Source organism: Alligator mississippiensis, chromosome 10, assembly GCF_030867095.1.
Source record: "Alligator mississippiensis isolate rAllMis1 chromosome 10, rAllMis1, whole genome shotgun sequence".
NCBI lineage: Eukaryota > Metazoa > Chordata > Crocodylia > Alligatoridae > Alligator > Alligator mississippiensis.
The window spans coordinates 67,822,874-67,847,291 of NC_081833.1; the positions used below are offsets into that span (position 1 = coordinate 67,822,874).

General features: G+C 44.1%; 1 protein-coding gene across 1 annotated transcript in view; it reads left to right on the forward strand.

Moving 5' to 3' along the window:
• Nucleotides 1–24,418, forward strand: part of VAT1L (vesicle amine transport 1 like) — a 91,547-nt gene that overhangs the window by 15,144 nt on the left and 51,985 nt on the right. The window contains exons 3-4 of the mRNA XM_006260251.4: nucleotides 1,289–1,504; nucleotides 15,814–15,956. Coding sequence (XP_006260313.4) covers nucleotides 1,289–1,504; nucleotides 15,814–15,956 — 359 coding nt within the window. The remainder of the gene's footprint in view (nucleotides 1–1,288; nucleotides 1,505–15,813; nucleotides 15,957–24,418) is intronic.

The following is a 24,418-nucleotide window of genomic DNA, read 5'->3' on the forward strand; positions in this document are numbered from 1 at the left end:
GGAAGAATTTGTCTTGCAGGTCCAGACAGTAATTTATTCTTGTCTGTCCATGGGATATCACTGTCTGAATTCTCAGTATCAGAAACAGCAATGAAGGCCGTTAGATAAATGTATGACTCGGATGTCTAAACTTCAGATAGAGCCTCAATGCTCTATCACTAATTTAATCATAAGCATCTCTATTTTGAGACTGATCTTGTTTCACTTAATATTTGAGCATGGGGCAAAGTCTTTTCCATTATTGTGTATATTTTCTGCAGTAATTAGTTGCAGGAGAAGAGATTGCATTGCTCCCTGAATTTTTTGGCAAAACATGCTAATGGATTTAGAAGGTGGCATAAGAACTCTGGGGTACAAAGTTTGTTTGAAGTCTTACATGCATACTGACGTATATATTAATTAAAAATTTTAAAGTCAATAAATAAAATTCTTCTGGCACACAGGTGTATAATTATATAGACCTGAGTAGGAGTCATTCAGGGAATGCATCAGTATAGGCACAGTACTTAAGATCTCTATTGGTTATTGATTTTTCTGTAAAAAGCAATACTATATACCATAGTATAAAATAACTGCTAGATAAATATTGATCGTGTTAAAGTCTAAACTGTTGGTTCTACTACTCTCAAATTGAGGGCTGGTTTTTTTTTTTTTTTGTTTTTTTGTTCTTGTTATTTTTGTTTCTTTTTCCATGAATTACAAGTCCAATTCCTTTATCAACAAATAGCATATTCATAACCTTTTAAGCTAGGTATCAGAATAAACTTCCTTTTCGATGTAGTTTCGTGGCTAGATCCTTTCGTTCTGTGTCGGTCCTCTCCCTCCATCCCTCCCTTCCTCCAGGATTTTATGTCGTTAGTAGTAATAAAGTTCTCTGCTATTTGTAGTGCCCCAGTGCTTTACAAGGAAAAATAACACAGGAGGATGGGTGTTAATGTTGGTATCGACTGAAAAGAAGCTGTTCGTTAATTTAAAAACTTTTTTTTTTTTTTACCAGAAAAACAAGCCCACAAAGAAGCAGTATTATTTTAAAAACAAAGTTAAAATTGAATTCCTTCAAAAATCTTTGTAGTCCAAGACTGATTATAGTGGTAGAAGCAGTTTTGTCTGCCATCTAGCCCATAGATTTTAGTAGGAGAGCTGCTGGTCTTTCAAGTTACAATTTGAAACCATAATGATTAATCATGTTACTTTTCTTTTTTTTTTTTTTTAAGTGTGTTGCCACCATTTTATAAGATGTAAGCTGACTAGCTTGATAACCTCAGTATCCTTTTTGTATTTACTGTAGATTGGGGACAGAGTCATGGCTTTTGTGAACTACAATGCATGGGCTGAAGTAGTATGCACTCCAGTAGAATTTGTCTACAAGATCCCTGATGACATGAGTTTTTCTGAAGCTGCTGCCTTTCCTATGAACTTTGTAACTGCCTATATGATGCTCTTTGAAGTTGCCAACCTAAGAGAAGGCATGTCTGTGCTAGTTCACTCTGCGGGAGGAGGAGTGGTAAGTTGATGCATTTAACACCTCTCATTATTAGGTACTGATATAATCTGCTGTATATTAATACTTGGGATGGATCTGGGTCTTGAAGTTTGGGCTGGGAGCCACCTTTCCCAAGTGTTGGGGGCATAGGGAAATTAAGGGCATGATTTTCTGTTTTTAACTTAGGAAAAACACGCACAAAAAACAGGCTAACATCTTATTGACTTGTATTAACAGGAGCATATCATGTTTCTTGCAGATTAGGGAAGGGATTTTTCCTCTTTGGCACTGGTGCAGCTTCACGTGGAGTACTGTCCAGTTTTGGGCCCTGCACTTCAAACATGATGTGGACAGATTGGAGAAGCTCCAGCCGAGAGCAAAAAAATTATTAGAGGCCTGAGAAATGTGACTTACAAGGAAAAGCTCAAAGAACTAGGGTTATTCAGCTTGGAGAAGAGAAGAATGAGGAGGGATTGGATAACAGCCTTCAGTTATCTGAAGGGCAATTTTTATAGCGGATGGAGATGGATTTCTCTCTTTGGCCATAAAGGACAAGAATAGAAGCAATGGCCTCAAGCGACAGCAAAGCAAATTTAGATTAGAGGCTAGGGGTGTGTCTACACATGTGCCCCACTGCACGGTTGGTACTAAAGCAAGTACTAAATGACTCTGCAGTCCTGGCAGTGCACGGGTCATTTCCAACCCTACTGTGCAGTAGTAATGAGCTATTGCACAGTAGCGGCTGCATCAGGGTTAGTACTGCCGACACTACATCACCATAGCAATGAGCTGTGATGCTGTAGTTTGTTGCTTTGGTGACATAGCATCTTGTGTAGATTTGACCTGTGAAAACCATCCTCAGAGTCAGAAAGTTAAGCATTGGGACAGGCTACCAAGAGAAGTTGTGGGATCTCTGTCCCTGGACATTTTCAAGAGCAGTTTGGACAGACCCTGGGCTGGGACTGTTTAGTCAGGGATGATCCTTTCCTTGAGCAAGGGGGCTGGGCTAGTTGACCTCATGTGATCCTTTCCAGCCTACTTTCCTGTGATCCTAAGTAACATCATATGTATATAAGGGCTGATCGGTTAGGAGCTCTCTGATACAGAAGCCAATCATGTTAAACTTAGGTGAACCAATTAAGTGAAAAGTCAGCTGGAGTTCAAAGAGACCGTGTTGACTGAGTGAGATTTTTTGCTTGGGTACCCGGATTTGGTGGTGTGCGTGGAGTATTCTTTCTCCTTCCTCCTGCAACACAGAAGAGGCCTCTCCCTTCATCCACAGCAAAGGGCAAATAATGCAAAATCTTGTTGGGATAAGCCTGAAGAAAATCTTGCATGCAATTATTTCTTAAAGCAGTGGCTAGTGCGTGGTGTAGTCTGGCATTGTCTAAGTGTAGTGCTTGAACAGAAGCATGCTGGGATGGTTGCAGTGAAACAACCAGCAAATAAGGAGTTAGAGGCCTGTATGACAAATCACTTAAGCTCCGGTTTTGGAAAGCACTTAAGCATGTGCATAATATTTAGTTATTGACAATGGAATTTGCGTGGATTTAAACGATATATTTTATTCTGGAACTGTGGGAGGCCTCAGCCTTCTAATATCTTATTCCTTAAGCTTGCTTTGTTTATTCTAAATTAATATCCTAGAGTCTATTACTAAATCTGGCTGGCAGTCCCAAATACCTTATCCTTAATTTTATGCCTTTACCTCTTCCCCCCCTGCCCCCCCCCGAGTCCTGTATAAGGGCTATAAATCAAATAAATAAATTCCTCAGCTCTCAGAGCAAAATATGTGTAGCCAAAGATAATCCTACTTGCAATAAATGGCCCTCTTGGAATACTCCTGTAAATGACTGGAATGTATAATCTTATTACACTAGTACACTACAGTTTAGGGCATTGTGGCCTATTTTACTGTTTTAATATTAAAATCTTTCATGTGGAATTTGGAACTGTTAAAATAACATGGGGCTATGTAGTCAGGGAGACATGCATGTTGTGCAGTATGCAGGGCTGGCTTTTACCTTTATGGTAGTAGGCCACATGTGGTGATGCAGAACCGGAGCAGCCTGTCTGGGCTGAGTAGAGAGATTTGTATGGAAATGGGTGTATAAATTGCTATGCACACTTCCATAAAATGGCAGAATGGGCTCCCTGCCGTAGAATTAACCCCGTTGGCTCCCTCACCCAAGGGGACCTCAGTCTTCTCTATCTCTCCTCTACCCCGTGGGACTAAAATGTGCCCCATCTGATCTCCTTCTTCCCCTTTGCATGTTAACTCTTCCCATCCTCCAATTTGGTCCTTGGGCTGGGCTGCATCTCTGTGTCTGATGCAACTGTGCATGTGACTGTTCTTCTGATAGCTGCTCAGTGCTTCTTCCCATTGGCCATATGCTGCAAGCCCTTGTGAGCCTATCATTAGAGGAGCTAATGGCAGGAAGTGTGTTTAGTGGAGTACGAGGAGGGGTAAAGAGTTGTGCACCAGTGTTATGCCTCATTGTGCAAAGCCAAGAACTGGGACAAAGTCAGAGGTTAAGGAGGTCTTTACCAATCTGTGCTGGGCCAGTGAGATTTGCAGGGGCGAGTATGTCTGTCTCAAAGGGATGGAAGGCATCCCACAACCACCTGGTCTACAGTGTTTTCTCATAGTCAGCTATTTCTGTCCGATACAGAACATGGAAGATAAAATCAGAAGAAAATAAATTCCCCAGTCCTATCATTGGGTCATGTCTCCTTTCCTGACCTCACAGGTAGATCCGCTTACTCTGGAGTCAGGTGGGTTTTGTCCTTTAACTAAACACCCAGACCAATAAAGAATGGGCCGATAGACCCCGAACTACATAGCTACATGCACCGCTCCATGTATTAATCGACTGAAAAATTTAGCAGAATACATTGGGGAAATTATACAAAATTTGTCATTAATAATACAAGGAAACCAGCACTAAAATCACTTTTGGAAAAGAGATTTTCTGTGCTGTTACATTAATGGATGCAAAGCCCATTAATATTTACAGTAAGGAAAAACACTCCTCAATTTTTTTGTTTTTCTCTAAATGTCATGAAAATTCCTGAATAGTTTTAATGAGACAATAGACACACTGTAATGGTAGAACTTTTACAATGTCCTCTGATCCCCCACAGTCAGTAGAAGTTCATTATTCTAGCCACTTCAGGCATTTTAGAGCAGATACGTTGCTTCATAAGCTTTTTTTTTTTTTTGAGGGCTTTTCTGCCTTTTTTCCCCCCCCCCCACCTCTCCCCTCCCCTTCCTTGTCCGTCTGATAAGAATCTTGCACGCTCTTCATAAACTAAAGTCAGTGAGAACTTACTGACTTCCATGTCTAAGATGTCTCTCTTGTTTAGTTCAAGGAAATCTTTGTGGTAGCAATTAAAAAAGGCAACATGGCAAATGTCTTTCTGGTTTGGAAATTTAAGGTCTGAATAAGGAGTCAAAGAGCAAAAATTGCCCCATTCCAGAAGTTCTGGACTTAAAGCAGAGAATAGAGGCAGATGCTGACCAAGAGGAAAAGACCCTGTGATAAAATCTGGGGTTGCGTCCATACAGGCGTGGATGTTTGTTTCCTGGGGCACAAGTAGCATCAGGACACCTTGTGCTGCTACTGATTGTCCTTTGGTGTGTGGCAGGTTACCCCAGGTGGGGTAGGGGAAGCTGGGGTCAGCACTGGGCTGGCCCCCGTAGCCTTACCTGGGGTCCTGGAGGGCTCCTGGGGCTGCAGCAGCAGGAGTCCTGCTGTTCAGACTCTGGCCGGCAGCTGGTGCATGGCTGTAGCTGACCAGGCTCCAGTTCTGAGTGGTATACACTGCCCTCGCATGTGCCGCTCTGCCTTTTTTTTGTTCAGGTTTCTTTTGACCCCTGGATTTCCCCTGCGCTGCTCCCTTGAAGTGCGGAGAACAGCTAAATATGCTGTATGTGGCATCGCAGGTGTGTCTGTGGCACCACATACTGCATGGCCGCACTCATCTGGACGCGGCCCATGTTCAAAGTCTTTAGCTACTGCTAAAGGACTGGGAGCCTTGTTGTGCATGGCACGGTTGTTCTCCCAGCCAACTAGAACGAATTCTTGAAGCAGGATGCTGCTTGCCTACATCTTCATACTGGGAAAAGGCACTCTGGAAGAGAGCTACTTGCTCCTTTTGTGTAATAAAAGCTGCTTGATTGCCTGTAATATTATTAAGGTAGGTTGAAGACCTTTGCCCTGGCAGGAACTCCTGGAGAAGGGAGAGAGCACTGGGTGGTGGAGTTTTGTTGCAAGCTTGAGGTTTTTCTGCAGAGACAGCTGTCAGCCTGGAAAGAGCTAGATGGGAGTAATTTTAAAACGCCCGCTAGGAAGAGATAGGTCAGGGTTATTGCCTGCTACAATTGGACTTAGACAAGGAGTGAGCACATAGCGGATCATGTAGTCATGATCAGCACCTTTCAAATCCCTGGAGGTACTCTTGGGAGATTTGTCATGAACTCTCTTTTGATTCCTAGTTCAATAACCATGTGCCTGACTAAGCACATAAGCATTTCTGTTGGATTGCATGGGATTACTTGTGTGCTTAATGCATGTGCTTAGGTGGTCTTCTGAGTTGAGCCCCAAGATAGGACTAAGTAACATTTTTTAATATTTAGCTTAAACTCTGTCGGTCCACACTTTGAACTTAATGCTGAAAGAATCAGGGAGTTCTCTGGAGGGGAGAAAAAAATCAATGGTAGGATAGGTTCACAACTTACAAGTCCCCCGTAGCCATACAAGAACTGCTACATTTGATTAACCTTTCAGTGGTCTCAAGGGGAAGCTTTTTATTTACCCTGGGGATGGTTGTGAGCCTTCCTGCTTGGGAATTCAAATTCTGTCTCTCTGGAAATATACATTTTTTTTTTTTTATTTTTTTTTTTTTCCCAGATGAATTTTACATGGCAACTATATGAAGGAAGCAAACCAACAGAACTAGTAAGCAAGTTGAAGAGTAAAATGAGCTCCACTGGGACTTTCAGCCTAAGTATAAGGCAATTTAATTACTCAAAGTGAAGATTCTTGAGTCAGTGTATTTAGGCTAATATGCAGTATGCATACTGACACTTAAACCAACTCCAGGTTTCAGTGTTTTATCCTGGATTAGTAGAAATTAAGAACTGTTTTTAGGTCTTTGTAGCATCCATCCATCCAGTCACTTAAATAGCTAACTGTGTAACGAGGGCTTGCTTTGACAGGTAAGCTGAGAGCCATTAATTGTCTCTCAAGTCTTGAGGATACTAGAATGGAGACAGGGCTGAAAATCAAGTCTTGCCAGAATTAGGCCCCAAGAGATCCAGCAAGAGAAGAAATCTAAGCTCTAACTATGGTATCTTGGCAGGCAGGTGGCTGGCATGTTTTCAGTTGAGGGTGGTAACTTTCAGAAGCACTTGGCATCGTCTAGACTTTGCTGATTTGACTATAATGAGGATAGTTTAACCCTGAGCATTTTTTTATTTTTTTTTTAAAACCCTACCTCCAATTAATGTCTGCATTTTTAATCCAAAATCCTGTGCCTTCAGAGATGAAAATCAGTGTAGCTGTTTCTTGTCAACCACATTATTTCATCCCTCCTGCAATGACATAGCACCCCTCTTTCTAAACTGGTATTTCTCCTGCATGGTAAATGAGAAACAACATGACAAAGTAGGTGCTTGTCGCTTACGGTGATGAAACTGGTATGAATAATTAGAATATATTCATCGAGGCAGGAAAGATCTTTCCATGCAAATTGGGTTGTTCAGGTTAACAAAACGCCTCCCTGTTAATACATCCTAACTGATGCAGAGTAAGGAAGAGCCGGGGAATCGTTTCCCGTTGTCGAGCCCACTGGGACCGTAAACGTACCAGCATGTTTGATCATTCTTCAAAACGAATTCAGCCTGCAATTGTTTATGAAAACATTTCCTCGGTGTATTGTGCACATCAGTGCGGTTAGACCTCAAAGCACAGCATTTTGTTCTTTACATGGAGCAGCAATAACCCTATAATGTGGCTGTTGTGAGCTCTGAGGCATTACTGTCAAAACGTCTTTTGGGAAGACGGAGGTTTATTTAGACCCAGAGTGAGCAGAAGCAATTCATATGGACCTGTTTCTAGGCTTATGGTTGGGCATGAGGGTTGGGGCTGTAACAGGGCTTGCAGCCCAAAATGTATAAGAGCTAGATAAAATATCGGAGACCCACCCACCCCTATTTTCCTGAGTCACCTGAATCTTCACGTTCTTATTTGATTCTTTTCTCTGTAGTAGCTTAGAAATCTCGTCTCTTCTTCCCCAGGCTCTGGGGAGGACTATGCAGCATTTGTGGATGCCATCGGATGGACAGGGATTCTTCTAATGTTGAGGGTGGTGACTCGATTCTGCCCTCATTGAAGACGGGCAGCTGTTTGACTATAATGTGGCAGGGGACATCTTTCCCCCTGTTCTTTCCTGCTCTGTGCACAAGACGAACCTGACACTGGTGCTGGCGGGCTCAGCAGCTATGCTAGCACCCTCTTCCTGCTGGCCTGGGCCCCTCTGCCCACGGGAAAGGTTTGGAGGGAAAGGCACATTGAAAGAGCGTGGCTAGAAAAGTGAGTCCCTGCTTCGTCTAAGGCTAGAAGAGCATTAGCATTTTCCCTCCTTGGGAGCATTTCCCTGTGAGGCGTGAAGCAAGGTAACGGATACTAATTTGGTATTTAGTGCGCATGATATACTAGTTTAACTGGCAGGGTAAGATGTTTCAGAGAAAGGAGGGAGAAGCAGGCTCTGCTTCATCTTCTCCATCCCTACTCCTTGAGCCGCCTCAGCGTTAACTGCCCGCATTTGCACAACTGCTGAGAACACAAAAGGTGCAAATTGCAGTATTTCAGCATTTGCCCTCCACGCACCAAGCAGAGTTAATAACTGTCTCTTGCACGAAAATGTCAGTCTTGCAGGAGCTAAAATTAGGCTTGCTGTCACACAGAGGCATCGATTGCAACCCTATGGTTGTGATGTGACCTTCATTTTCAGGCTTGACATCGGAGGAAGTGCAAGCAGCATGACTTGGTTAAAGATGCAAGTTTTCACATTTGAACTTAAAGAATAAAACCAGCATGGCAGCTGTTTCAGGTCATAAAGACAGTACTATTTACTGCTGCCCTTATTTTAATCTTGCCTTCCCTGCATTGTTCAGCTGTAATGTTTGCAGTGGGTCTAAGCCAGCTACATTGCCACAGGACTTGAAGGTGCTTCTTGAGTCAAAATTCAATCCCATTCTAAGCAACTGTCAGATAATAAAACGGATAGTTATCCATGTTAGTCTAAAGTCGGGCAGAAAGCAGGGCAGAGATGCACCTTATAGACTAGCTGAATTGGAAGTGCACAAGCTTTTTTGAGCCGGAGCTCACTTCAGTGTTGTTGACTTCACAGCAGCTGAGGTTCAGACATGTTGAGTCAAATAGTTCACAACTGGACAACTGTGCAAGGAAAAATATATTTCCAAAACCAGGGCAGCTTTTGATGACTGTTGTCACACTTTGATCAGCACGATATCCCCTTAGTTCAGGTGTAATGATGATCAGATTTGGGCCCCAGGTTTCTTTCTTTTGTTTTACTGCTCTGACATGTTCAGTTTTTTTTATCTGGTTTCAAATTTCCTCTGGTTTAATTGGAAAAAATGATATCTTGAGAAGATAGGGTATTGTGCAGGTTGACTTCTCTTTGCACTTTGGATACCTCAGCCTGGATGCTGAGAAATTGTTGTACAATCCTCACTGTCAATTCCCATATTCTGTTTGTTCCGTACACGCATCCTATAACATTTCAAATAAATGGTTCTGCTGCCTATCTGTCTTCAAATATGATAGCCCTAAAATGCGATGGCAAAGAATAATGGCTTCTCTTCAGATCAGTCCCAAACAGGATTCTTGCACAGGAATCTGAATGATGGGGAGAAAAGTAGCATCTCTGGGCTGCAAAATACATGAGAGAAAAATTAATTTTCATATTACTCGTTCTGGAATCTCACTTTTATTGTGTAATGCTGTTAGCCCAGCTTCACAAAGTGTTTTGGATCAAGTACATGGTTGGAACTAGTTAGTGTGCCTGTTTAATTTAGTCTAGCCAGCTTGTACTACTGAGCATTTGGCCCATTTTGTTCACAGGGAAAAAAATTACACACACACACTCCCAGAAGAAGTGGTGCGTTACTTTATCCCATTTCTGTAGCATCTATATAGATTGGTGCTTCAGCGGGGCTTTTTTGCACTTTTATCTAATAGCCGATTCAATCGGCTATTAGATAAACATTAACAAAAGCCCCGTTAAAGCGCCTGATCTGTACAGATGTTGGGCAAGCTGGCTCCAACTAACGCGTTGCCTCTTCTGGGTATGCTCTGGGCTCAGCACGGGAGTGCGCAGCATTTAAAGTGCTGGTTTGTGGGGAGTTGTGTGTGTGTGTTTTTAATGTCTGCAAGCAGCCAGGGATGCTTTCAAGATGAAAACTGGATTAAATACATTTCTGTTCCCATGTTCTCAACAGCTCCTTTGATTTGGTAATTTAGGTTGACAGTAAAAACTCTTTTCCATTCATGCTCTTCCCTCTCTTTCCCCCAACCTCCCTAACTTGAGTAAAATATACTGTGATTATTTTAATTTTGTGTCTTCAGTTTCTCTTTGGTTCCCTTGTGTGACTGGCACAGGCTTCCAGCCCTGATGCAGAAGCTTAAAACTTTAACTGGAACTTAATTCTTGCAAGCATTTCTAATTGTATTCAGTTTTGTAACCATCCCATGTTCAGATTGGATCCACCATGCTGATAATTATAAATGGTGAGTATCTCTTTAAATGGAATCCATGGGCACGTGCACACATGCATGCACATGTGGTTTGCAGCACCAGAAAGCTAATGCACTGCACGTGCATGTATTTGCTGCACACCGAAAAACAAATATGCCCAAAAAACCCAAGGCAGCACATGGGGCTGCAGCATGTGCCACTTGAAACCAGAGCCGGGCTCCGGCTGCCACCCAGGCTCCACATACCTGGATTGTCGCTGCTGCAGCCCCTGGTATTGGCCTCAGGTTCCCTTACCCCACCCAGGGCAGTTTGCTGTGTGCCAGAGCACACATGCAGGAATGCACCTGGGGACAACTAGCAGCAACACAAATATGTACTGCTGCTGTTTATCCCCGGGGAAATGCACACTCCCACTTGTGGGGATGCATCCCACCAGTGTTTGATGCCCAGTACAATATGAGAGATTCCTTGTTGCCATAGAGGCCCTTTAATTGGAGTTATTCTTTTCCTGAAGACTTTCTGTGGACTCTGCATGACAAGCAGTACAAAAATCAGATTTTGGAAAGAAGATTAACTCTTTTTCAGGGAAATGCTTCATTGAAATGATAGATGCCGTTATGGAATAATTGATCACTTTATCCAAAGACTGCTCAGTCCTGTTAAAGGTAAAATTAATTGTCAAATGAGAATTGGATTTCTGTGTTGTATTTTCTTGGGTTCAGTAAGCAAGAACCTGTTCTGTAGTTATGCTTTGAGTTGTTCGTATTTTAAAATAAATGTTTATGGCAGGCCATGAATGATTGATTTTGTAAGTGCTAAGCAGGTTTAGGAGCGCATGAATTACTCATGGTAAAACCCTGCCTACGTCAGCTCTCACAAAACAGCCATGTAGAAGGCTAAACAGCAGTGGAACTAATCCGGTTCTGGTAAGTAAGGAGGCAGGCAGGGTACTCGAAGCCCCTTCTCAGGTCTACATTAAGCACAAGGCTCTTTTCTAGCATGACTTCTCTACAGAAAGCAGATGTGGATTGAGGTTGGCATACCCTCAACTGGCATACCCTCAACTGGCTGATTCCAAGTCATGCTTCATATATGAAGGCTGCTGCAGCCACAGGTTTGCAGAGTGTAGATCTCCATCTTTTCCATGTCAGGAGAGAATGAGGTTTTGTTTTTTTCCAGCCTCTATAAAACTGCTGTATGCACATCACATTTACTTAGGTTCTTGGGGACCAGGATCAAATTTCCAAGTATTTTTTTGTTTTAACTAACCTCACATATAACCTCATAAGCTCGAACTGTTTGTCTCACTTGTGCTAGAATAAGTTAATGGAATTAGAAATAAGGTTTTAAGTGCTGTTTAGGAGCATGGCCAAGTTTAGGCATCAGAGTTCATAGGTGCTTCTGCTTGAAGCCATTTCATGGGGAAAGCCCGCAGACTGTGATCACGAGTCAGCAGTGTGTGTGTGTGTGTGTGTGTGTGTGTTAAGATCTTTCCTGAAATAAGTGAAAAAAAATGCTAAGTATAGATGTATGTTCAGAGTGGAGGAGAAGAGGGTATGTCGGTCCTTTGTGGATTGCCTTTTAATATTTCTGTAGTTCTAGTTCAGTCCCATATAATAAAATTGTCACCTGAATCCAGATTTGGATTTCAAACATGCACACGCAAATAGACAAGAGATGGTCCTGTTTGAGTTTTTTGGTCAGTCTTATATCTACAGTAGATGTACCACCAGTCATTTCTTCTTACACATGTTCTGTTAGCCTGACAGTTACTCAATATAATTAAATTCCTGGAATTTCTACAGTCTTATATTAGACAAATGCAATATGTTTTTCTTTTATAACAGCTGACCTTTCCAGTGTTCATTGGTGGCTTTTTTCTTCTTCCTTGGTACAATAATGGTGGATGCCCGAGAGGGTAATGGCTAGGAGATAGATCACTCTAGATCAGTGGTCTTAACCGTTTTGTCTGGCAGGCTGGATGGGCAGTGCCCAGGCCATCCACAGGCTGGAGCCAGCTAGTGGTCCCAATCCGGCATGGGGTGGTTACAGCACATCTGGCCACTCAGTGTGGGGCAAGGGGCATCCCAGCTCCAACCTGGCCTCATGGGGTGGGGGAGGAATGGGGACGTGGCCCAGCCCCAAGCTAGATCAGGTAGAGGGATGTGGCCTTGCCTCATCCAGCCTTGGGGGTTGGGTAGGGAGGTGTGACTTGGCTCCAACCTGCTGCACAGGATTTGGAGTTTGGAAATTTGGCAACAGAGAAGGGCAGCCATATTTTTTGTCACTGCTCCCCTGCCACCAAATTTCCCAATCCATGGGGAGCCCCATGGGCCAGATACCTATGGCTCTGTGGGCCACCTTTGGCCCATGAGCCAGAGGTTGAGCACCTTTGCTCTAGATCTGTCTGGCTCAATGCTCTCATTCTAGCAACCACTTCTGTAACTGTGAGAGACAAGATAGCAGGCTAGATGGACGTGGTTTTTATAACAATTATTTGTGTTATGGGGGCTAGCTGAGCAGCTCTGTGGGCTCATACACACGCTCCCAAGTGGCAAGTTTTCTTTCTCGCTCTTTTTCTTTGACTGTTTGCAGCTGGTTTCTTTGTCACGCACATCCAGTATCTCCTATTGCAGGCTCAGGTAGGTTCTCTGGCTCTTGCATGTATGAAAGCCAGCCAGCAAGGCTGCAGGCACTCAAGCCAACTTCTGGACTACTGTTTGCACTGTCGGAAGTGCCCCTAAGAGAATGAAGCCCATGTGGGAGTAGGCGCACCAACCCGTTTGCATATACCACAAGATTTAAAATTAGGTTGCAAACCACAATGAACTAAGTGAAGGGACATGGTCCAGTGAGTCAGGTTACATTTCTGGGAGAGAAGAGCCTTGGAGGACACATGATTGTTGCTGGTAGAGACTGGACATGGTCTGTGCTTAAGACACTAAACTAGGATTCCTAATTTTGCCACAGACTTCCTGAATGATCATCCTTAAATCAATGAATTCCTACATGATGAAATTCTCTTTGTAAAGTAGGGATGATGATCTCTTTTTTTTCTTTTTTCACCCTTTGCCATGCTGCCTATTTAATACCAGCCCAAAAAGAGATCTCTGAACTGTCCCTTGCTAAGGTTGTACAGTACCTACCCTGAAACAAGTTACTGCTATTGACCTCTCCTGACAAAATATGATGGAGAGAGGATTGCCACTGAAAATGATATTCAGCATTATCTGTGAGGCTCCCAAGACCTCCAGGGTATGCAGCATTATCTATATTATCCTTTGTAAATAAAATCCAAGCACTGATGACTGGTATTTAGATATCAATAATCAGGATTTCTTGTTTGAATAAACAGAAATGTATTTATCTGTGGGTGATTTTACTAGTCATGCATGTCATTTACAAATGATGCTCTTTAGCTGGAGAAATGGGAAGTGCGTGCTAGACTCGGCTAGACATCATAATTAAATAACAGTGCCAATTTTTACCCCCTGTAACGTCACTGAAACCTTTCCGGCCTTGGTGCAAATATACAGGTGCCACTGGAGACACAATTTGGCTTATAAACCTGTCTTTTTTGTCTTGTTAAAGCAGCCATGCAAGACCAGAAATCCCTATTCTGGGGATAACCAGATCTGTTCTACTCTAAATGCAAGAAATGTAGTGTTTGTACAATTCGTTCTTCCATTTTTCTCAGCCCTATAAAATTACAAGTTTTCTACATTTAATCATGGTATCTATACCTGGCTGTGGCTTCCAGCTAAAGATGTAATGTTTTAGTTACAGAGCCCGCACATGAGGCTCGTAGTCCTCCAGCCGAGACCTGTGGACCCATATGGTTTTAGTGGTTGTGTTGAATAGAAGGGGCTTCTTTCCACTAGATGCTGGTTCCAGAATCTAAGCCTTAATTTGTAGTGGGCCCTATGAATTTTGGGCCCAGGACTGAGGGGCCCAAGAAACATGTTACCCACATTGGCTTTGATGGGAGTTTACATAGAGGGCTTGAAAGATGGAGTTAATTCTTGGTTCATTCCCCACCAATTTTTTGACATTTAAAAAAACCCACTTGCATAGCAAAATATGAAGAGCACCCATGGTGCTATGCATGCTTTCTTGCCAGAACCATTTGATGGAAATATCTCATGGTTTAAGCCCTTTTCTCATCTACTTTCCTGCCTACTGTAAATCCATGCATACAGCCCAAGTAAGTATGTTCACACTAAACTTGGTCCGAATCAGTTGAAATATCTACGGACATCTCAGCAAACTTGAGGTGAGATTCGAATGAAAAAACTGGTTTTGATGAGGATGCTTTTCACAGCTTTGCTTGATTAATCTGCTTTCATCTGTAGAAGTGAAAATCAGGGGTAATTTTACTGAATTTAACAGTGGTAAGTGGGAGGAATATCAGGTATATTTTATCCGACTCACTTGCTCCTCGTTCTGGCTCCACCACTGAGCTACGTGCCTTTTCTTTCTACAATTCAGACCATTGTGTTGTAAATTCCACACCATATTGAAAAGCAGCTGCATTTATATTTCGCAAACCAGAAAATCTGAAATGATGTGACTAATGTCAAGTACTGCCTGCCTGGTACATCATCATAAAAATAAGCTATTTTGAAAAAGGCTTGTTGAATTGCATGGGTTCAACTCCTCTGTTGCCAAATGGCAAAATTACCATTTACCTTTCCAAATGGGACAAACTAAACTCAGGTGTGAAATGTCTTTCCTTGTCCCTCATTTCACAGGCACCCAATCTCAAACATGTGTCACAGTAGTGTTACTAATAAGACATATAGAGTACACCTGTTTAAATATGTTGCATTGGAGTGTGGATGAGCAGTAAAGTGCTGTGCTATACCATTTTAGAGCTGACTTGCTGTAGCTGTTTCATCTGACTACTCTAAATGGAACATAAATTGCTGTAATGTTAAACCTGTTTCAGGTCTAAAATTAAAGCAATTTACTTCCACTATATTGGCATAGTAATGGCCAAACCACACCTGTATCGTTTCACCATATACAAGCTCCCAAGTGACAAGTTCTGCTCTGTCCTCTTAGTGTTTACATCTGTGCTTTTGTCTCATGTATTCAGTGTCTCCTATTGCAAGCTTAAGTAGGTTCTCTTGCATGTATGGAAAAAATGGAAGAAAAAAATTACTTTTTTTTTTTTTTGTGTGTGATAGCAAAACATGCACATCTTTTACACAGACGTGCAGCTTTTAAAGGGCATGATGTCAGTTTAATTTGAATCTCTTAAAAGGAATTGATGCACTTCAACTAACACCCCTTTTGATAATTATGTTTGATAGTTTCTTCCAGTGCAATTTAAACTTTGTATTGGTCAAAAAAATTATATTGTGTGTCTCTTGGAATGAACATTTACCAGGTAAGTTATGAATTGTCTGACAGTTAGATGAAGAAATTTTGGAAACTGTCTGTGGTCAGTCTTGGCTTTTCCTCCATTATGGCTAAATGTATAGGTAGAAATTGCATAACAAACTTGCCATGTCAAATGGGCTAACATGATGCTATACTTACAGGGTCAAGCTGTTGCCCAGCTCTGCTCAACTATCCCCAGTGTTACTGTTTTTGGAACAGCGTCATCTTTCAAGCATGAAGCAATCAAGGATTCAGTAACTCACCTGTTTGACAGAAATGCAGACTATGTCCAAGAAGTAAAACGGTAAGAGGTTTTGTTCCCTGTTCACAGGGATTGGGTACAGTTTGCTAAATACTAAGAAAATGCCAGGAAAAGATTATCTTTTGAAGCAGTTAAATCCATGAGCTCAGAGCTATCATAGTATCTTTTTATTGAAGGGCTAATTATACTAAACAAGTATCTTCCTCTTCTATAATCAGCTAGATTTTATTGATGGCATTCACTCTTGAATTTCCATCACAAACCAAAGATAATAAATGAAAGAGAGAAAACATCTTAATAAGGGCATCTAATCTCTTATAATACCCTTTGATGCTGGTCTTCCGCTGTAGCTTATTAAGTATGGTTATGGATAGACAAAACAACTGGATCAGTTTAGAAAGGGAGCAATTTAACACGTTTCAAGCTGATGGGTTTCATGTGTCCTCACTATACTACGGTAAATGGAACAAAAATGACAGTAAGTTAGCACCTGTTTCATTCCAGGATAACCTGTCCTAGTTTAGCTATGACATACTGAGGGATAAGAGTGGGCACATGAAAGAGTGGATCAGCTAACACGTGCTCACAAATGGTAAGTGTCCTACTTCTCATTTCTTTAAATCGGTGAAGTTGTTTTGTCTGTCCACAGCCTTGAACTGATATTTAGACTTGGACAGCTCTTTAGTAAATTTTCAGTTTACTGGAAATCTGGGGACATTTCCTGGAGTGAATGTCTGTCTAGATTCTTACACTGCAAATAATGGACATTTGGCTACCACAATGTTGGATTTAATTGTGACTTCTTGAGGAGGGTGGGGGAGGAAGGGAAGGGGCATGTTAATTTGCTGTAAGGTTAGGGTCATTCTGTAGCCTCCTGAACTGGTCATTTAGGCTTCAGTTTTCATGCAGTCTTGGAATTTTTTTCTGGATTAGTCTGATTCTTGTTAGAGTCTAATGGATAAATTTGGCAGGACTTTAAAGTAAAATAAACAAACTGCTGTGGCTGCTTTTCAGCTGTACTTGTAAAAATGAGTATTTATAGTTCCATAATATAACATATATTTCTTGAATGCACCAGTTAACTATTGTAACAGAAATTTCCCAAAGGACCCATCCCCAGGTAGCATGCTGTTCAGGGTTTTCATAAGATAGGGTTTTTTTGGAAGAGAGGTTGCATCAGTGTATGCAAAAGCTGTAGTTTTTGTGGTACCTTCAGGTGAGATCCTGGCAGACCTGATAACCTAAACAGATTTGGAAAGGAAAACATGGGTTGCAGGAGGTAATGTTGGACAATTTGAGCTTATGCTTTCTCGCTTCTGAGGGCACCTATAAACAAACATGGAGGCTGCTCCAATGCACTAGAATACCAGCGTATTGGATCAGACTCTTATTTAATCAAGTCTGCTGGAGAGTGGCTGTTGCCTCGCTCTGGCACCCTCCTGTGTCTCATGTATCAGCATCCCTGTGCTTAAAAATGGCAGTGGGAGCACTTTATCTAAAGCTCATCGAATGAGCTTTAGTTCAAGCGCCCCTGCCACCATTTTTTAAGTGTGTGGATGCTGATATACAAGACACAGGAGGATGTTTTCAGAGCTGCTCTAATTAAAGTGCCACAGCCTGCCACCCCCGGAGCACGTGTAAAAGTGCCCTGAGTTATTACTGCCCCTGCTTGGTGTTGGACTTGGAAAGGAGACCCAAGTGCAGCTATTCATAGATTCATAGATGTTAGGGTCGGAAGGGACCTCAATAGATCATCGAGTCCGACCCCCTGCATAAGCAGGAAAGAGTGCTGGGTCTAGATGACCCCAGCTAGATGCTCATCTAACCTCCTCTTGAAGACCCGCAGGGTAGGGGAGAGCACCACCTCCCTTGGGAGCCTGTTCCAGACCTTGGCCACTCGAACTGTGAAGAAGTTCTTCCTAATGTCCAGTCTAAATCTGCTCTCTGCTAGCTTTTGGCCATTGTTTCTTGTGACCCCCGGGGGCGCCTTGGTGAATAAATCCTCACCAATTCCCTTCTGTGCCCCCGTGATGAACTTATAGGCAGCCACAAGGTTGCCTCTCAACCTTCTCTTGCAGAGGCTGAAAAGATCCAGTTTCTCTAGTCTGTCCTTGTAGGGCTTGGTCTGCAAGCCCTTAACCATACGAGTGGCCCTTCTCTGGACCCTCTCCAGGTTAGCCACATCCCTCTTGAATTGCGGCACCCAGAATTGCATGCAGTATTCCAACTGCGGTCTGACCAGCGCCCGATAGAGGGGAAGTATCACCTCCCTGGACCTATTCGCCATGCATCTGCTGATGCACGACAAAGTGCCATTGGCTTTTTTGATGGCTTCGTCACACTGCCGACTCATGTTCATCTTGGAGTCCACTAGGACTTCAAGTTCCCTTTCCACCTCTGTGCCACCCAGCAGGTCATTCCCTAGGCTGTAGGTGTGCTGGACATTTTTCCTCCCTAGGTGCAGCACTTTGCATTTCTCCTTGTTGAACTGCATCCTGTTGTTTTCTGCCCACTTGTCCAACCTATCCAGGTCTGCCTGCAGCTGATCCCTGCCCTCCGGCGTGTCCACTTCTCCCCATAGCTTTGTGTCATCTGCAAACTTGGACAGAGTATGCTTCACTCCCTCGTCCAAGTCACTGATGAAGACATTAAAGAATATCGGTCCAAGGACCGAGACCTGTGGGACCCCACCGCCCACACCCTTCCAGGTCGAAACCGACCCATCCACCACGACTCTCTGGGTGCGACCCTCTAGCCAATTCGCCACCCACCGGACCGTGTAGTCATCCAAGTCATAGCCTCTTAACTTGTTCACCAGTATGGGGTGGGATACCGTATCGAAGGCCTTCCTGAAGTCTAAGTATACGACATCCACCCCTACTCCTGCGTCCAGGTGTTTCGTAACCTGGTCATAAAAAGAAACTAGATTGGTCAGGCACGATCTGCCTGCCACGAACCTGTGCTGATTTCCCCTCAGCATAATTTGTCCTGCCGGGCTCTCACAAATGTGAGCCTTGATAATTTTTTCAAAGACTTTGCCAAGGATGGAGGTGAGACTGACTGGCCTATAGTTGCCCGGGTCCTCCTTCCTCCCCTTTGTGAAAATGGGGACCACGTTGGCCCTTTTCCAGTCCTCCGGGACTTGGTCCATGCGCCACGAACGTTCAAATATTCCCACCAGTGGTTCTGCAATGACGTCGGCCAGTGCCTTCAGCACCCTCAGATGGAGCTCATCCGGGCCTGCCGCCTTAAAGGCATCCAGTTCTTCCAAGTGACTCTGCACCACCTCAGGGTCTACACATGGAAGTCTGGCGCCTTGCTGCTGCCTCTCTACAACCCCAGTGAGAGACTTGTCGTGCCCCTCACTTAGGAACACTGAGGCAAAGAACTCATTGAGGAGTTCAGTCTTGTCCCCCCTGTCTGTCACCAATTGTTTCTGCGTTTCATAGGTTCATAGGAAAGTAAGGCTGGAGGGAACCTCACAAGGTCATCTACTTCAGGCAGGCGGGTGTTGGAAGAGTGTTGATCATTGTCTGTCTGCTGAAGATCTTCAGCTCACATCTAAAAAAAGCAGGTGAATTATTCTACAGTGATGGCACAAGTGGTTTCTGCATTTTCGGCTGGGTACAGGCTATCCCTCACTTTCATCTTAAACAGTTGAGTTCTTAAACCACACCTGTCAGTCATCTCAGAGGTGACAGCACTTTCTTGTGCTGGGGTACTGTTCCCCAAGTGCCCATTAGCACCCAATAAAGCCAATGGCCAGACTATCTAATTCAGGGGCAGGCAAGTATTTGGGCCCATGGGCCACATAGGCAGTTCTGGGGAGTTGGTACAGACCAGTCGGCACCCCCCTGCCCCACCTTTCTAGGCAGCCCAGGCAGCAGTGGTGGCTCCTTCTGGCTGCCACCACCACTTGCCCAGACCCCCACCCTACGACCGCTCTGGACTCAGCCCAGTGGAGCAGACCAGCTCCAGACTGGCTGGAGCCCACATGCATGGCCCCACCCTGGCCCATCCGTGCCTGCTCCGGACTGCCCGGCCATGCTGAGCAGTGGCAGTGGCCAGGCAGAAGCAGCACTGTCTTTCCCCACTGCTGGGCCTTTCTTGCTGCAGCTGCCTGCAGCCCACCCCCAGGCTGCCCTGCCATTCCTCTTCACTGCTACCTCTGGGCCATCCAGCGGGGCAGCGCACAGGAGCCACAGGGCAGTCGGGATGCAGGCTCCAGGCAGCTGCAACAAGAAGGGTGTGGCAGCAAAGGGGAGGGGTTGCTTTTTCCCTGTGTTGAGCAGCAGCTTCTTCCCAGCCACCACCGCTGCTGCTGCCGCTGCTGCGGCCTGGGCGGGCGGTTTGGAGCAGGCACGGGGTGGGCCGAGTCAGGGCCGTGCTTGCAGGTTCCAGCTGGTCCGCTCTGCTGGGCCGAGTCTGGAGTGGGCTGGGGTCAGGGCTGAGTGCACAGGTCCTTGCCAGCACCACAGGGCTTGGGCCAGCAGCAGCCAGACGGAGCTGCCACTACCTGGGATGCAGTCCAGCTGCCACTACCTGGGATGCAGTCCAGCTGCAGAGCTGCCCCAGCCCCACTGTGTGCCCAGGGGATGGCAGGACATGCCACGGACCAGACAGCATCTGGGTCAGGCAGGACCAAGGGACCCACCGCAGGCCAGACAGTCTCTCCACCCATGGGCCATATTTTGCCCACCCCATCTAATTTCAGTGACAACCAATTCAGGCCCATAAGAAAAGCCTTGTCTTTCAATTGCAAGAAAATGTCGCTGTATGTGGAGATGCACTATAACAGGAGAGGAGTTGCCTGGCAAAGAGATCCCTGCTGCTGCTTCAACCCAGGAGTGATGCCTGGGGCTCGTTTCATTCTGTTAGCAGCTGTTGGAGGAGGAACCTGCGGATACCTGAGACTTTCCACCCCTTCTGGGCAGTATCTGCTGTTGACCCGTCAGCCTTCCAGTTTCTGCAGCAAGCTTAGGAGCTTGCCACCCCTTACCTGAATAGAGTTGTCTTAATTACACAGGAAACTAGGCCTAACCTTGACATGAGATACTTCTCCTTGGTGCCACCAGAGGAGAATAATGGTTTTGGAATGCTGCACTCTGCTCTGGTAGGTGATGATGGCTGGAAACCCAAGAAATTACTATAGCGAGACTCAGTTACGGAAGAATGAAGCTTTACTCTTTGGAGTATCATGCACAGAAGCAGTTTGGGATATTTGGTTTACTTTTCTTACGAGTAGGCTTTTCTCTATAATGGGTCCAGAGGGTAGGTGGATAATCATGTGCAGGAGCAATTTGACAACTGTTTTCATTGAAGCAAATAACGTCATACTTGCACATTATAACTTTTTATTGTTTGCCACAACTAGAACAGCAAAGTGGTGAATGGTTTATCAGGTGGTAAGTATGGTAGGTCAGCCTAAGAAAATAGCATTTTTACGCCACAAGAAATACCAGTATTCGGAGGAGTTATTTTTGGTTTTTTGCAGGGGGGGTTAGTTTCAAAGCAGAATTCAAAAACCTTTGATGTTTCCAGGAACTGTATTTTTTCTGTTGTGTGGCGTGGGGGGAACAGCAAAAAATTTAGGCCAGATATAATAGTCCAATGTGCTGTAGCTCTACTTCAAAGACATTTTGTGTCCGTATCAATGACGTGAATGATACGTACAATAAAGTCACTGTTGAATGTCTTGATTACATTCTGAAAGGGCAAATTAGTCATCATGCATTTTCAAAATGAAAGCTCTACACACAGCCTGTATGCAGAAAAAATTGTTAGCCCATACAAATAATCAGTGCCTGTGTGTTATGCTATTAAGGAAACCAGTTAAATGTTTATGACTACACTATTTCCTGTGGACCTGAGAGTGCTGTCCTGCTTTTTTTCTGAGGAAAATTAAAAGTGTATTATAGACCATACTGCTTTACCTCTCCTTTGACTTGTTTCTAATTGCAGTTAGATATTTAGGGAAGGTATGGTCAGCACAAGCTAATCATAGCTCTTGGGGATTAGATTCCATTCACTGCACCTTATGCCTTTTATAGTTTCAAGGTAGTAATTATCCAATAACAACTGCACCAGTGATTTGCATAATTGCTTAATTAAGGAGCATGATTCAAGAATTTACGAGTGATGGGGTTATTTGCTTGGTTTTGGAGTAGAATATCAGGATCTGGTATAATTTGTGATGAGAAGTTCAAAATCACGACTGAGGAATCTTAGAGAAATTAGCAGTTTCCTTAAGCTCCAGATACCAAGCTCTCAACTAGATTTATTTTATTGAAATCATAGTAACTTTTTCAGTCCCCTCCTGCACTAATTCTGGTCAAATCCTAGCCTTGGATTCACATGGATGGCTCTATTGATTTCTGTTTAAGGTCGACTCTTTGAAGGTGCCTAACAGATCTGAAGTCCAAATTTGAGTCATATCCACACAATGACCAATAAATGCAGGCTTTCCGAGGAGAATTTGATCCACTATTGCTCCTCCACCCCTGCTGCCCCTTATTTTGCCTGGACAAATGCTGAAGCAGCATATCAAGAACAAAGAGTAGCAAAAGTATCTTCCCTTGTTGTGCAAAGTATAATCACACCAGGATGAAAAGTATGCACCATTCAAGTCCATGAGAAAGATACCCAACAAGTATCAATTGCTTTTTGATGAGGATGAGGTCAGAAGTTAGGTTTAACTGCAGTGATTTCTTCTACCAAATGGATAGTCCTCTCTGAAACTTGATTTCTGTTGGTTAATATGTCTAGGTTAGTCACTGTGGATTGATTCATAGATGTTAGGGTCAGAAGGGACTTCAACAGATCATCGAGTCCGACCCCCTGCCTAGGCAGGAAAGAGTGCTGGGGTCAGATAACCCCAACTAGATGCCTATCCAGCCTTCTCTTAAAGACCCCCAAGGTAGGGGAGAGCACCACCTCCCTTGGAAGTCCATTCCAAATTTTGGCCACTCTTACCGTGAATAAGTTTTCTCTGATATCTAGCCTAAATCCGCTGTCTAGTCAGTTTGTGACCATTGTCCTTTGTTACCCCAAGAGGCTGCCTGGTGAACAGAGCATCTCCAATCCCTTGCTGTGACCCCCCCCCCCAATTAATTTGTAGGCAGCCACAAGATCACCTCTCAGCCTTCTCTTGCAGAGGCTGAAGAGGTCCAGGTCTCTGTCTCTCCTCATAGGATTTGTCCTGTAAGCCCCTAACCAGTGGCCCTCCTCTGGACCCTGTTGAGTCTATCAACATCATTCTTGAAGTACGGCACCCAAAACTGGATGCAGTATCACCTCCTTGGATCTATTTGTCATGCATCTGCTGATGCATGATAAAGTGCGGTTAGCTTTGCTGATGATTTCATCACACAAACAACTCATGTTCATCTTCGAGTCCACTATGACTCCGAGATCTCTTTCTGCCTCTGTGCTGCTGAGAGGGTCACTTCCCAGCCAGTAAGTGTGCTGGATATTTTTGCACCCTAGGTGCCGCACTTCACACTTGTCCTTGTTGTACTGCATACTGTTGTGTACTGCCCACTTTTCTCACCTGTCCAGGTCTGCCTGCAATTGTTCCCTACCCTCCGGAGTGTGCACTTCACCCCACAATTTAGTATCATCCTGTAACTTGGACAGAGTACACTTCACACCCACATCCAAGTCACTGATGAAGATATTGAAGAGTACAGGTCCAAGGACTGAACCCTACGGGACCCCACAACTCACATCCTTCCAGGTCAATACTGACCCGTCTACTACCACTCTCTGGGTACGACCACTAAGCCAATTTGGCACCCACCAGACCATGTAAACCTCTGTCACAACTTCTTAATTTATTTATGAGAATGGGATGAGATACCGTATCTAAGACCTTGCTAGAGTCCAAGAAAACAACATTCACTTCTACTTCTGCATCTGAGCATTTTGTGACCCTGTCATAAAATGAAACCAGATTGGTCAGGCATGATCTACCTGCTACAGATCCATGCTGGTTTCCCTGCTGCATTATTTTTTCCACTGGACTCCCACAAATATGATCCTTTTTGATCTTTTCAAAGACCTTTCCAAGGATGGAGGTGAGACTGACCAGCCTATAATTACTTGGATCCTCCTTCCTCCCCTTCTTGAAAATAGGGACCACGTTGGCCCTTTTCCAGTCCTCCAGGACGTGACCCAAGTGCCATGTGTGTTTTAAACAGCCGTGCCAAGGGTTCTGCTAAGACACCGTCCAATTCTTTCAGTACTCCCGGATGCTGCTCATCCGGGCCTGCTGACTTGAACACATCCAGTCCATCCACGTGACTCTGCACCAAGTCAGTGTCGACAGTTGGTGGGCTGGTGTCCCTCTGATGCCCATCTAAGAACCCACTAGGAGACTTACCTTGAGCCCTGTTCAGGAACACCGAGGCAAAAAACGCATTGAGTAGCTCAGCCTTGTCTCCCCTCTCTGTCACTAATTGCTCCTCCTTGTTCAGTAAATTGGGCCATGTTTAAAAAACCATGTT